This window comes from Lepisosteus platostomus, chromosome 8 (assembly GCF_059453375.1).
Source record: "Lepisosteus platostomus isolate fLepPlt1 chromosome 8, fLepPlt1.hap1, whole genome shotgun sequence".
NCBI classification, from domain to species: Eukaryota; Metazoa; Chordata; class Actinopteri; order Semionotiformes; family Lepisosteidae; genus Lepisosteus; species Lepisosteus platostomus.
This window is the reverse complement of record NC_142618.1, coordinates 18,628,209-18,643,274: the sequence shown is the minus strand read 5'-3', so window position 1 is coordinate 18,643,274 and position 15,066 is coordinate 18,628,209. Positions and strand designations below refer to the sequence as shown.

Genomic DNA, 15,066 nt, shown 5'->3' with positions numbered 1-15,066 from the left:
CTGAGCCCTGTGTGTCTGTACTGAGCCCTGTGTGTCTGTACTGCAGTGGAGGTGTCTGTACCGAGCCCTGTGTGTCTGTACTGAGCCCTGTGTGTCTGTACTGCAGTGGAGGTGTCTGTACCGAGCCCTGTGTGTCTGTACTGCAGTGGAGGTGTCTGTACTGAGCCCTGTGTGTCTGTACTGCAGTGGAGGTGTCTGTACCGAGCCCTGTGTGTCTGTACTGCAGTGGAGGTGTCTGTACCGAGCAGTGTGTGTCTGTACTGCGGAGGTGTCTGTACTGAGCCCTGTGTGTCTGTACTGCAGTGGAGGTGTCTGTACCGAGCCCTGTGTGTCTGTACTGCAGTGGAGGTGTCTGTACCGAGCCCTGTGTGTCTGTACTGCGGAGGTGTCTGTACTGAGCCCTGTGTGTATTTAGTCAGTAGGGTGAGCTATGGCACAACAGTGCTCTCATTGACGTTTAAATACACTCCTCATGACATGAGGCGTGTGAGTGACTGAGCGAGAGGGAGGGTCTGTGAGGGGGGAGGAGGAAGGGGGACTGTAAAATTGGGAGCCTTGTATAGACAGCGAGAGAGAAAGAGGGAGGAGACAAACTTAAGAGTGTGGTAGTGGAGTCTTTAACTGAAAACTGGACGAGCCTGTTGCAGAAAGGAAACGCGTGGTTGTTTATATAGTAACCGATCATATCATATCGTACGTTTTTACCTGTTTAGCCAAGGAGAGCAAGAACGGGGAAGACGTCTGCCTCTCTATATTAATAAAACAAGTGAGGGAACAGACACGTTTTTCATTTTTCCCCCACCTGAAGACGCCTTTCGAAGTGCGGGATCTTTCCACGTGAGTGGTTATTCTGAACTTTAGTGTAAGTTTGTAGTGTAATATTGCGTGTTGTGAGTGTCCCGAGCTGAACGCTTGCGTTTTGCCCGAGCGGCGCGCGGTAAAGTTGAGCTCGAGACGGGACTGGAGAGGGAGGGCGGGCTGAGCTCGAGCGCCGCCGCTGAACGTGTAGGCTCTGCGCGCACCGTAGAAACCCGACACGAGCATCACACACGTGGCAGCCGAGCCAGACCCATTGAAAGGTCGGAGGCCTCTTGGCGCTCAAACTGCCGACCCGGTGTCGGTCCGCCCTGACCCGGGGGAGCCGGAGGTGATGAGGCACAAGAGTCTCGTCAGAGTTGCGGCGACGAACTCTGTCGGGACGGGCCGGACCGGCCCGGTGCTGGTCTTGTCGCGGGTGCAGCTGGTCCCACAGAGGCGGACTCCGCTTCCTCACAGTATCACTTATATTTCTCTTCTTTACACTTGTGCTGCACACCCAGACCTGTGTGATTACTGTAAAACCTTTAAACACACTCGTTTATCTCCCGAGTCCTACATAGCTCTTCCTTTCTCTCCTGCCCTGCCGTGATACGACACAGAGACCTCACCTAGTCTCGTATCGTACAGATTCCTGTCCCGCTCTCGCTCATCATCATCATCATCATCATCATCATCATCATCATCATATTTTTATCATCATAGTGATATAATAGATTTAATAATACTACCAATACTTTTTTTAATAATAATGTTTTACATTTAATTCTTCTTCATATTATTACTCAAACGTCTGGGTTGAGTTTTTTATATTAAAGATAATTACTTAATTTTAATATTTTAATTGTAGTTATGTTTTCTATAATGAAAATTATATAGCTGTTAATATTCAAATGACTAACACTCAAATCCAGAAACCCTCGTGGCCTACATGTTCGTGCTGGGAGGAGTGTTTCTCTGACTGGGGAGTGTGTCTCGGTGTAACAGCATGAACACACACAGGTGTACTGCACACAGGCTGGGAGGAGTGTTTCTCTGACTGGGGAGTGTGTCTCGGTGTAACAGCATGAACACACACAGGTGTACTGCACACAGGCTGGGAGGAGTGTTTCTCTGACTGGGGAGTGTGTCTCGGTGTAACAGCATGAACACACACAGGTGTACTGCACACAGGCTGGGAGGAGTGTTTCTCTGACTGGGGAGTGTGTCTCGGTGTAACAGCATGAACACACACAGGTGTACTGCACACAGGCTGGGAGGAGTGTTTCTCTGACTGGGGAGTGTGTCTCGGTGTAACAGCATGAACACACACAGGTGTACTGCACACAGGCTGGGAGGAGTGTTTCTCTGACTGGGGAGTGTGTCTCGGTGTAACAGCATGAACACACACAGGTGTACTGCACACAGGCTGGGAGGAGTGTTTCTCTGACTGGGGAGCTGGGCTTGACCAGGACCTGTCTGTGTGTCGTGTCGTGGACGGCTGGTTCTGACTGGGGCCCGACGGCACTCCAGTTTGTTCCTCTCTCTCTCCCGTGGCGGTTGGCAGTATTTCAGCCGTAGTGTCCCGACGCTGGTTCGGTGTCGGTGTGGCTCAGAGCAGTGAGCTTCGGGGCCATGTGACCGAAAGGACTCTTCTCTGGTCTTAGGTCTTGACCCTGCAGGGCTGTGCTAGTATCAGCTGGAGGTGCTGTGGTTTAGGGGGATGCACAGGTTTCCATGGGGCCTGATTGTGTTTTTGTGGCCTTGGTTGGTGAGCGGGCCTGTTGCACAGGCCCCCATGAAGCCCAAACCCTAAATAACGCTGTCAGATACTCTTAGCAGAAGCGTACGAAGGGGGTGAGGCTGTCGAGCTGGCCTCAGAGGTGTAGGAGACCCTGCTGACATTCACGTCCAGCTGCTGGTCAGGCAGGACAGTGTGCCTGGGGGACCTGCCAGGTTCCCACTGTGGCCACACCACTCTCTCTCCTGGTGACTTTGAATGGAAACTGCTGTCAAGGTCAAAGGCATTTCAAAACACGTGCACCTGTACACGGGAGACTGAATGCTTTCACCTCCCCCATTTCCTCCTGTCTCTCTCTCTCACAGTCCCTCTGTCTCTCCTCCTGTCTCTCTCTCAGTCCTGCTCCTCCTGTCCCTCTGTCTCTCCTCCTGTCAATTAAATTCAAGAAGCTTAATTGGCATTACCAATGAATACATTAGTGTTGCCAAAGCATATACAATTAACACAACATCTACAGATATTTACAGACATTACAATACAGACATATCGTAATACATTTATGTACAAACATATGGAGCATTATTGAGAGACAGGCTCACTGCTCCTCAGGCGGTGACAGGAGATCACACACTGTACTATTATAATTGAGAGACAGGTACACTGTCTGTTCCTCAGGCTGTGACAGGAGATCACACACTGATTTATTATTATTGAGAGACAGGCTCACTGTCTGCTTCTCAGGCTGGGACAGGAGGTCCACACTGTATTATTATTATTGAGAGACGGGCTCACTGTCTGTTCCTCAGGCTGGGACAGGAGATCACACACTGTATTATTATTATTATTATTATTATTATTATTATTATTATTGAGAGACAGGGTCACTGTCTGTTCCTCAGGCTGCGACAGGAGATCACACACCGATTTATTATTATTGAGAGACAGGCTCACTGTTCCTCAGGCTGCGACAGGAGATCACACACTGTATTATTATTATTGAGAGACAGGCTCACTGTCTGTTCCTCAGGCTGGGACAGGAGATCACATACTGGGCTGCCAGTTCAACTGAGTTCCCTCCACCCTCTCCCAGTAGGATTGGGACTTGTGATTCCGGCAGGTGTGTGAATTCTGGGGTTAGATTTGTTAATTTGGGGAAGAATGTTTCTCTAATCCCCATATATTTGTCACAGTGCAGTGTCTCTGTTTTTCCCTGCTGGATGCTGTCCTGTCTCTCTCTCATTGTCCAGCTCTGTTTCTCTAACAACAGCCGGAGAACAGATCACACACAGTATTCTTCTAAGGTCGTGTGATCTGCTACGGCGACAGCAGTTGTTTGGAGTGACATGACAGCTCTCTATGGTGGAAGTGTCTCTCTCAGTGTCTGTGTGTGTTTGAATATCGGTGCGATCCTTGGAATGCCGGCACAACCCGGGTTTTCCTGATGTGCAGTTCCGGAGCGCTGGTGGGAGAGTCTTTAGGAGTGCCTGGAGCTGCCAGGCATGCCTGCCCCCGTGCTGTCGCCGTACGGGTTCGATTGGAGGTCGGCAGGCTGGGAAATGCCAGGCACTCAGATACTTTGGATACTTCCCAGGTTAAAAAGCACAACTCAAGGTGAAGTGCTCTAGATTTTTTTTTCTGGTAAACACTGCTGGAGCTGAGCGTGTGTTAATAAACATGCCCTTGTTGCTGTTATTATCACCCTGAGAGGCATGCCCTTGGTTGTACAAGCATGTCCTCATTAATGTTGTTTGAATTAGTAGCAGCAGTTTCCCATTCTTCACCTCTTTGAAATGCAAGTTCATATTTGAATCTCTAAATCTTTTTCTCTGTCCCTGACATTCAGTCTTGTTTTCTGTTTCACAGAAACTCTCAAATCCACGTCACCGTTTACTGACATGGGTTAACACCTGTGTGTTACCTAATGTGCGGTGTCATTTTCTCTCACAGCTCAGTGTTAATGTCCTGTAGTGTCCAGTCTGTGTCTGGACTGTATTAACCCCTCTCTCTCAGTGCAGTGTTAATGTCCTGTAGTGTCCAGTCTGTGTCTGGACTGTATTAACCCCTCTCTCTCAGTGCAGTGTTAATGTACTGGAGTGTCCAGTCAGTGTGTCTGGACTGTATTAACCCCTCTCTCTCACTGCAGTGTGAATGTCCTGTAGTGTCCAGTCAGTGTGTCTGTACTGTTTGAACCCCTCTCTCTCAGTTATTATATACTAGATAATACCCTAGCTCTTTTTGTCTGCTCAGATATAACCTTGTTCTGCTCCATAAAGAGGTGCTTCATCTAGCTGAATTACGGCTAAGGCACTGACAGTACATTATACAGTATATAGCTTGCACAGAAATTATCGTCACTTTGTTTTTATCACTAGCACATCACAACCCTCTGGGCATTCTTATTGTACCGCACAGCAGTGGTATTGTAAGAGCAGGTTCTGCTCTGTGTGTCTCTACTGTATGAGTTCTGGGAGGGGCCTCTGTATCGCATTACTCAGATGTGTGTGTCTCTCACAGGAAGTAGCTACAGAGCAAGCTGGCGGGAAACAGAGACAACACAGGGGGAGGGACAAAGAAAAGGGACTGGGAAAGCAAAAGATAAAAAAAGATGTGCAGTATTAATACAGTACACACAGAGCACATTAACACTACAGGACATTAACACTGCACTGAGAGAGAGGGGTTAATACAGTCCAGACACACTGACTGGACACTACAGTACATTAACACTGCACTGAGAGAGAGGGGTTAATACAGTCCAGACACACTTAGCAGCGGTACAGCCCTGCTTGTGGAAGCTGTGAGAGTAGTGTGTGCTTCAGTATCAGTTACAGCCCAGCACCCCCAATCAGAGCAGCTCAGTGAGCACAAAGACAGCTGCGGAAGTGCCTGTAATGGGATTACACAGTGACTGACCCCGATACACACACACACACTCCCCCTCGCGTGGCTGCGCCTGCCCTGCGCGGCCGACTGACGGCCACACGTGCTGACCGCCGGCCAGCCGCTGCCGGCCCGGGGGACAGGGGGACAGGGGGACAGGCCTGGGGGGCTGGAGAAAGAGCGGGGACAGTCCGCGCTCGGAGAAAGGGACACGCCAGCAGGCCCCGCAGCGCCTGTGAAGGGGGAGACCAGCGTGGGGCGGTCCTGCCCGGCCTGCGTCTCTCAGCCTCGCGCCGGCTCCGCGCCGGACAGCCGCTGTCCGCGGGCGTGCGGTGACCGAGGCGCTGCGGCCTGTTCTGGGGACGTCTGACGCAGAACCCTGGGGCCCATCCCATCAGGGATTCCCGGGCGGATCGGCGCCTCCGGAAAGCTGCGAGGAGGGGGCTCCTGGCCGGACCCTCGGCGCGGGCCAGTCTCGCCTCAGCGCTGTGCAGCGAAGGGGAGAGGCGGTGCACTGCCCCTGCCCAGCGATGCCACTGGACCCTGTGTGAGGCTGGTTCAGAGGGCAGGATGGGCTCGGAGAGTCGTTCAGAGGGCAGGATGGGCTCGGAGAGTCATTCAGAGGGCAGGATGGGCTCGGAGAGTCGTTCAGAGGGCAGGATGGGCTGGGAGAGTCGTTCAGAGGGCAGGATGGGCTCGGAGAGTCGTTCAGAGGGCAGGATGGGCTCGGAGAGTCGTTCAGAGGGCAGGATGGGCTCGGAGAGTCGTTCAGAGGGCAGGATGGGCTCGGAGAGTCGTTCAGAGGGCAGGATGGGCTCGGAGGCTCGTTCAGAGGGCAGGATGGGCTCGGAGAGTTGTTCAGAGGGCAGGATGGGCTCGGAGAATCGTTCAGAGGGCAGGATGGGCTCGGAGAATTGTTCAGAGGGCAGGATGGGCTCGGAGAATCGTTCAGAGGGCAGGATGGGCTCGGAGAATCGTTCAGAGGGCAGGATGGGCTCGGAGAGTCGTTCAGAGGGCAGGATGGGCTCGGAGAGTCGTTCAGAGGGCAGGATGGGCTCGGAGGCTCGTTCAGAGGGCAGGATGGGCTCGGAGAGTCGTTCAGAGGGCAGGATGGGCTCGGAGAATCGTTCAGAGGGCAGGATGGGCTCGGAGAATTGTTCAGAGGGCAGGATGGGCTCGGAGAATCGTTCAGAGGGCAGGATGGGCTCGGAGAATCGTTCAGAGGGCAGGATGGGCTCGGAGAGTCGTTCAGAGGGCAGGATGGGCTCGGAGAGTCGTTCAGAGGACAGGATGGGCTCGGAGAGTCGTTCAGAGGGCAGGATGGGCTCGGAGAGTCGTTCAGAGGGCAGGATGGGCTCGGAGAGTCGTTCAGAGGGCAGGATGGGCTCGGAGAGTTGTTCAGAGGGCAGGATGGGCTCGGAGGCTCGTTCAGAGGACAGGATGGGCTCGGAGAGTCGTTCAGAGGGCAGGATGGGCTCGGAGAGTCGTTCAGAGGGCAGGATGGGCTCGGAGAGTCGTTCAGAGGGCAGGATGGGCTCGGAGAGTCGTTCAGAGGGCAGGATGGGCTGGGAGAGTCGTTCAGAGGGCAGGATGGGCTTGGAGAATCGTTCAGAGGGCAGGATGGGCTCGGAGGCTCGTTCAGAGGGCAGGATGGGCTCGGAGGCTCGTTCAGAGGGCAGGATGGGCTCGGAGAGTCGTTCAGAGGGCAGGATGGGCTCGGAGAGTCGTTCAGAGGGCAGGATGGGCCTGGAGAGTCGTTCAGAGAGCAGGATGGGCCTGGAGAGTCGTTCAGAGGGCAGGATGGGCTTGGAGAATCGTTCAGAGGGCAGGATGGGCTCGGAGGCTCGTTCAGAGGGCAGGATGGGCTCGGAGAGTTGTTCAGAGGGCAGGATGGGCTCGGAGGCTCGTTCAGAGGACAGGATGGGCTCGGAGAGTCGTTCAGAGGGCAGGATGGGCTCGGAGAGTCGTTCAGAGGGCAGGATGGGCTCGGAGGCTCGTTCAGAGGGCAGGATGGGCTCGGAGAGTTGTTCAGAGGGCAGGATGGGCTCGGAGAGTCGTTCAGAGGGCAGGATGGCTCGGAGAGTCGTTCAGAGGGCAGGATGGGCTCGGAGGCTCGTTCAGAGGGCAGGATGGGCTCGGAGAGTTGTTCAGAGGGCAGGATGGGCTCGGAGGCTCGTTCAGAGGACAGGATGGGCTCGGAGGCTCGTTCAGAGGGCAGGATGGGCTCGGAGGCTCGTTCAGAGGGCAGGATGGGCTCGGAGAGTCGTTCAGAGGGCAGGATGGGCTCGGAGAGTCATTCAGAGGGCAGGATGGGCTCGGAGAGTCGTTCAGAGGGCAGGATGGGCTGGGAGAGTCGTTCAGAGGGCAGGATGGGCTCGGAGAGTCGTTCAGAGGGCAGGATGGGCTCGGAGAGTCGTTCAGAGGGCAGGATGGGCTCGGAGAGTCGTTCAGAGGGCAGGATGGGCTCGGAGAGTCGTTCAGAGGGCAGGATGGGCTCGGAGGCTCGTTCAGAGGGCAGGATGGGCTCGGAGAGTTGTTCAGAGGGCAGGATGGGCTCGGAGAATCGTTCAGAGGGCAGGATGGGCTCGGAGAATTGTTCAGAGGGCAGGATGGGCTCGGAGAATCGTTCAGAGGGCAGGATGGGCTCGGAGAATCGTTCAGAGGGCAGGATGGGCTCGGAGAGTCGTTCAGAGGGCAGGATGGGCTCGGAGAGTCGTTCAGAGGGCAGGATGGGCTCGGAGGCTCGTTCAGAGGGCAGGATGGGCTCGGAGAGTCGTTCAGAGGGCAGGATGGGCTCGGAGAATCGTTCAGAGGGCAGGATGGGCTCGGAGAATTGTTCAGAGGGCAGGATGGGCTCGGAGAATCGTTCAGAGGGCAGGATGGGCTCGGAGAATCGTTCAGAGGGCAGGATGGGCTCGGAGAGTCGTTCAGAGGGCAGGATGGGCTCGGAGAGTCGTTCAGAGGACAGGATGGGCTCGGAGAGTCGTTCAGAGGGCAGGATGGGCTCGGAGAGTCGTTCAGAGGGCAGGATGGGCTCGGAGAGTCGTTCAGAGGGCAGGATGGGCTCGGAGAGTTGTTCAGAGGGCAGGATGGGCTCGGAGGCTCGTTCAGAGGACAGGATGGGCTCGGAGAGTCGTTCAGAGGGCAGGATGGGCTCGGAGAGTCGTTCAGAGGGCAGGATGGGCTCGGAGAGTCGTTCAGAGGGCAGGATGGGCTCGGAGAGTCGTTCAGAGGGCAGGATGGGCTGGGAGAGTCGTTCAGAGGGCAGGATGGGCTTGGAGAATCGTTCAGAGGGCAGGATGGGCTCGGAGGCTCGTTCAGAGGGCAGGATGGGCTCGGAGGCTCGTTCAGAGGGCAGGATGGGCTCGGAGAGTCGTTCAGAGGGCAGGATGGGCTCGGAGAGTCGTTCAGAGGGCAGGATGGGCCTGGAGAGTCGTTCAGAGAGCAGGATGGGCCTGGAGAGTCGTTCAGAGGGCAGGATGGGCTTGGAGAATCGTTCAGAGGGCAGGATGGGCTCGGAGGCTCGTTCAGAGGGCAGGATGGGCTCGGAGAGTTGTTCAGAGGGCAGGATGGGCTCGGAGGCTCGTTCAGAGGACAGGATGGGCTCGGAGAGTCGTTCAGAGGGCAGGATGGGCTCGGAGAGTCGTTCAGAGGGCAGGATGGGCTCGGAGGCTCGTTCAGAGGGCAGGATGGGCTCGGAGAGTTGTTCAGAGGGCAGGATGGGCTCGGAGAGTCGTTCAGAGGGCAGGATGGCTCGGAGAGTCGTTCAGAGGGCAGGATGGGCTCGGAGGCTCGTTCAGAGGGCAGGATGGGCTCGGAGAGTTGTTCAGAGGGCAGGATGGGCTCGGAGGCTCGTTCAGAGGACAGGATGGGCTCGGAGGCTCGTTCAGAGGGCAGGATGGGCTCGGAGGCTCGTTCAGAGGGCAGGATGGGCTCGGAGAGTCGTTCAGAGGGCAGGATGGGCTCGGAGGCTCGTTCAGAGGGCAGGATGGGCCTGGAGAGTCGTTCAGAGAGCAGGATGGGCCTGGAGAGTCGTTCAGAGGGCAGGATGGGCTCGGAGAATCATTCAGAGGGCAGGATGGGCTCGGAGGCTCGTTCAGAGGGCAGGATGGGCTCGGAGAATCGTTCAGAGGGCAGGATGGGCTCGGAGAGTCGTTCTCAGTGTCTGGAGTAAAGTGTCTCTCAGAGTAAAGAGGGAATCTGTGTCCGTTCAGGGAGTAAAGAAGCAGGCTGGCCTGGAGTGATCAGACTGTGGTCACGGCTCAGAGTGTGAATATGACCTCACCTCACTCTAATTCGGGCAACACTGCAACTGAAAATGCTCTCTCTGTGTAGCTCCTGCCAGCTAGTCCTGGCAGTAGCAGAGTCAGCCCAGTCTAGATACACACACTGGTGTCACGCTGTGGCTGGGATTCTGTTATAGGATGATCCTTGCTGTGTGTTTTCCAGTGTTACTTTGTGTGTGAGATAGCCTGGCGCTGTTGCCTCCAAGTGTCTCAAAGCTCCCTTCAGAAAACTCATTGGCTAAATGATAAATTTCTTTTCCAGTTATTCTGTGTACACAAACACACGCTGACTGTGTATTCTTACTTATGATATACAGCAACATAGGCAGCACACACTGAAAATGTCTCTCTGCTAATGTATATGGTCAGTGTACTGTAGTGTCAGTGTGTCTGTACTGTATTAACCCCTCTCTCTCAGTGCAGTGTTAATGTACTGTAGTGTCCAGTCAGTGTGTCTGGACTGTATTAACCCCTCTCTCTCAGTGCAGTGTTAATGTCCTGGAGTGTCCAGTCAGTGTGTCTGGACTGTATTAACCCCTCTCTCTCAGTGCAGTGTTAATGTACTGTAGTGTCCAGTCAGTGTGTCTGGACTGTATTAACCCCTCTCTCTCTTTCTCTCACAGGATGGCTCCCTCACTCTCTAAAGCATACCGACGGAGGTGGTGGATGGCAGGGTCTGCAGTGGTAGAGAACCTGCTGTTCTCTGCTGTGCTGCTGGGCTGGGGCTCCCTGCTCATCATGCTGAAGAATGAGGGTTTCTACTCCCACCTCTGCAAAGGTTCATTACAATTCTCTGTTACACCGTATTCACACCCACTGCACTGTATATGCAACAGTAGACCTCTTTTTTGCTCAGTCAGAATCGTCTGTACTGTATTTACCCCTCTCTCTCAGTGCAGTGTTAATGTACTGGAGTGTCCAGTCAGTGTGTCTGGACTGTATTAAGCCCTCTCTCTCAGTGCTGTGTTAATGGACTGTAGTGTTCAGTCAGTGTGTCTGGACTGTATTAACCCCTCTCTCTCAGTGCAGTGTTAATGTCCTGGAGTGTCTAGTGGGTCAGGATGTCTGATGTGTATTTAGCTCCTTCTCTCTCTTTTAGAAGGTAACTCCTCAGTGTCTGTCGCGAACAGTACCTGGCTCAGCTGTGTGGAGCAGGAGGAGATGCTGAATCTAGGATTCACCATCGGCTCCTTCCTCCTGAGTGCGGCCACTCTTCCTCTGGGCATCCTGATGGACAAGTACGGTCCGCGACCGCTGAGGCTGCTTGGGAGGTGAGACGTGGTGGAGGAAGGGGTGAGAGAGAGGACGGAGGAGAGCATGTGACGCTGTCTTCTGTAGTGTTGTACAGGGGCTGTGCAGCGCCATGGGTCCAGTCTGTCATGATGTCTGTATTCACCCCTCCCTCTCTTTCTCAGTGCCTGCTTTGCTTTCTCCTGCGCCATGATTGCTGTCTCTGCCTACGACCCTAAGAGTAAGTGACACTGATTTTGAGGCCATCTGTTGTTCTTGTCCTCTCTGGTGTGCGTGTTTGTCAGTATCTCTCTGATCCGTGTGGGTGCGTTTGCCTGTCTCTGTCCGACAGGGTGTTTGTGCAGGTCAGGAAAGTCTGGAAATGAAAATGACTTCTTGAAGCTCACACAAATTTATTGGTGTTCAACAAGAATACACACGTGCTAACCTCCTGCGTGCTTCCGAAATCGGCCTCATGAAAAACAGTGAGCGGATATTCGTGTTCGTCTGAGGCAGCAGTTGTCCGGGTGTCAGATAGTGGCTCAGCCAGCTGAACTGAAATCTACCCGTGTTAAAACAACATTAGGAGGCAGAACTGGAAAGATCTCATTTCCGGTCTGTGATTTTGGTAAGACTGGGTTCCTATGTATTTAATATTAAAATGATGAATGAAAACTCTGAGGTACGGGCACGATCACACATACTGTGTGTGAACACAGTGGACTGGTCTCTGCAGCGAACATCACAGATGCAGTCTATTCGGGGGAGGAGTTTTCTCATCATGGTGCAGCAGTCCTGTCCTGTCTAGTCTTCAGTGGTTTCTGTTTAGCAACCTTATATGGACACGCTTTGCACTTATGCACCATCAGTCTTCACAGCTCTTTTCTTAACAACACTTAAATGTGTTCGACAGTTCATTGTATCCATGCCAGGTGAGCATGTTCAGGTGAGCGTAAACACAGGATTTAAGCACCTTTACAGAACCGAACTCAGCTGTACTCTGAGAGTCAGTCACGCTAAGCAATTGCTATTTCAAACTGAACATGCAATCAGCGTTCATTGTACACTTTCGAGATATATAGCTAACAATAAAAATCGACAGTGACGTGTCTGTGACACAAATGGCACAAACGATAATTATAGTTACAAACCTGAGGTGTACTGGTCCGACCTGACCAGACAGTGTTTGAGTACAAGAGTTACATAACACAGTTCTGAAAAAGTAATGCTAAAAAATGCTAACGACAAAAATGTCGTAATGAGCCAGATAATCTTGTTTTGCATAAATCTGGAAATATCTGTCTATCCATAGGTAAAAACATGAGTGAATTAGAAAAGTCGTAATGGAAGTAATTGCAATCAAAGCCAGATAATTTTCACAATGTCAAAGAAAGTCTAGCTGTAGCTATATCCCAGCTCTCATTTTCAGCTGGGTTTCTGATCGTGATAAAAGGCGTTGTAGCCTTTATGCTGAAGGGGAGGGAATCGTAGAAGTGCAGGGCAGAATTCTGACACTGTTTTTATAAGGGCTGTTATTAATGAACTTGCACGTAACAGAGTTCAGTAATATGAGGGAAGATTTGTCAGTGCAAACTGCGTTCTTCAACTGGGATAATTTTTAATATTGTGCACCATATTCCAACAATATCTAAACCAAAGGGGGTTTGTTTTCTTACACTCTGTTCTGTTAGTTTTCTGTGTCAAGCCGCATAAAAAAAGCAGGAAAACTGTCGTGTGAATATTTATTCTGTGTTCGTGAATTATCTGAGGTTTTATTCGCTGAAATGTATAATTCATTGCAAGAAAAATGTCAACGGAGCATGCATACGTTTCACAAAGACACAAACGTTATAGATGGGCTTTGAAAATGTCTAAAGGCTTCATGGAAGAAGTCTGAAAGAAGCTTGGAATTGGTCTATGGGAACTGAGCAAGCACCCTGTGTGTGTTTGTTAGTATCTGTATGTTCTGTTATTGCCTATCTATCAATCGTAAAAGTACCCAAAATATTTATTTTGGATCATATTTTACCCCTCTTGAGTTTTATTTGAGTGGAGTTTGGAACAGTAAATACTATAATACAAGACTCAATGTGACATCCCAACAGAGTTAGGAATACAAATGTGTGTACTTCTGAACTTTGTGTGTCTCTGTACTTGTCTCCTATGCATGTGTTTGTGTACGTGTCTGATCTGTGAGTGTGTCTGTCTGTACCAAACTGATTTATATAAGTGTCTGTCTGTTTGTGTGATCTGTGTGTCTGTATCTGCTCCGTGTGTTTCTGTACCTAACTGATCTGTTTAAGTGTTTAGTGTCCAGTCAGTGTGTCTGGACTGTATTAACCCCTCTCTCTCAGTGCAGTGTTAATGTCCTGTAGGTTCCAGTCAGTGTGTCTGTACTGTATTAACCCCTCTCTCTCAGTGCAGTGTTAATGTACTGGAGTGTCCAGTCAGTGTGTCTGTACTGTATTAACCCCTCTCTCTCAGTGCAGTGTTAATGTCCTGTAGTGTCCAGTCAGTGTGTCTGGACTGTATTAACCCCTCTCTCTCAGTGCAGTGTTAATGTACTGGAGTGTCCAGTGTGTCTGGACTGTATTAATCCTTTATCCTCTCCCTCTCTGCAGTCCTCTCTGCTCTCATCTTCCTCGCTCTGTCCTTCAATGGTTTCGGAGGAATCTGCCTGACCTTCACCTCGCTCACGGTGAGAGAATTAAAGGGACATGTGACAGAGAAAGGGGCCTGAGAGTGATGCATCAGTATGAGACCTGGAGGCATTGGGTGACAGACAGCAATAATGTTACACCCATGGGGAAATATTACACCCGTGGTGATTTTAACCTGAGTAAATTGTAGAAATGAAATAATAAGAAACAACACTGATGTATTCCAGACAAATAGACATTGTAGATACGCTGTTTCCTGAGGCCGATTATATTCAATTGCAGTCTTTCGCAGACAGAACTTTCCCACTGTCTGCTTCATCTTGGGTGCCATGAGTGGATGATATAATTTAATTGTCTGTTCCCACAGAAGAGTTAATTTGCAGTGTGCACAGTACGTTAATCTGTCTAGTTAACAGTGCACAGCTCCAGTAATCTGTGTCCTGCTTTGTGATGCAACAATGACAGAGCTATGTAGGTTTAAGCAGTGAAATAGCTATAAAAATCTGCTTCACCAATTTAAATTGTTTTAACAGTTTTATCTGTTCAGACATATTCCACCTCAATGTTGCAAGATGAGTAATACTGGCTTGAGTGTAGCGGGATTTAGGTTGTTGACTAACACTCACCTTCCCCGACAGTCCCAGGGGTGCAGTATCAGGGCAGTTGCACTCAGTACCTGCCCCCCGGGAGAGCGAGGGTGTGTCCGCACTGGAAACACCCTCCGTCTGATCCTGCAAGAGCCCAGCCAAGCCGACAGACTCTTAGTTTTCACCACGTACTGTACATGACCACAAGCTGGGTTGTGTGCGTCGGGGCTACAAAAGTATGTAACAAAAAAAAAGAAGAAGATCCCAGAAAGTGACTTCTTGAAAAGAGTGGGTAAAGACTATTTTGTTATCCAAACCCTGCAGGTCTACCCTGCAGGTGTTCAAATTCGGAGAGCTTTATTGGCGTGACCGAGGCGCCGAAGTGCCGAGGAAGGCAGCGACGATTCCCAAGGCGCTCAGGACACCGTCACAGGTGCTGGACAGGGGGCTGTGTGTCCAGGCTCACCGCAGAGGACCGGGTTGATGGGAGGCGTTAGGGCCTGAAGGAGCTGGGCGTCGCTGGCCAGCGCTTCCACGTGCTCCTCCTCATAGACGAGGGGGGTGGGAGTCTGGAGGACTCCCGATTCCCCTCCTGCTTCAGCGGTTATGTATACGGGCGGCGCTGGATTGTGATTGTTGAGAAAACATCAGACCGGCTGCTGCAGCGTCAGGGGCACCGGGGGGCTGTTCCTGGCCAAACAGGATCAACCGGTTGAGTCAGACGGGTTCGGGGGGGAATTAGCGGTTGCCGATCTAGATGTGGTGCTTGGAGAAGAGGGAGATGCTGTAGTGCTTATTAATGTGAAGAGCTGCTGTGAAGGGTAACTCGCGGGTCTCAGGGCGAAAGGTGGATAGTGATGAGTACAGCGGGGATTGGAGACTGTGGG

At 52.0% G+C, this 15,066-nt stretch overlaps 1 protein-coding gene across 2 annotated transcripts in view; it reads left to right on the top strand.

Moving 5' to 3' along the window:
• Positions 1-527: 527 nt before the first annotated feature.
• slc43a1b (solute carrier family 43 member 1b) overlaps positions 528-15,066 on the top strand; it is a 31,935-nt gene continuing 17,396 nt past the window's right edge. The window contains exons 1-5 of one of the 2 annotated variants that reach the window (XM_088642689.1): positions 528-862; positions 10,326-10,480; positions 10,802-10,973; positions 11,118-11,173; positions 13,554-13,630. In XM_088642689.1, the coding sequence (XP_088498815.1) occupies positions 10,327-10,480; positions 10,802-10,973; positions 11,118-11,173; positions 13,554-13,630 (459 nt within the window). In that variant the 5' untranslated portion in view covers positions 528-862; position 10,326. The remainder of the gene's footprint in view (positions 863-10,325; positions 10,481-10,801; positions 10,974-11,117; positions 11,174-13,553; positions 13,631-15,066) is intronic. The other variant, XM_088642688.1, reaches the window with a different exon arrangement.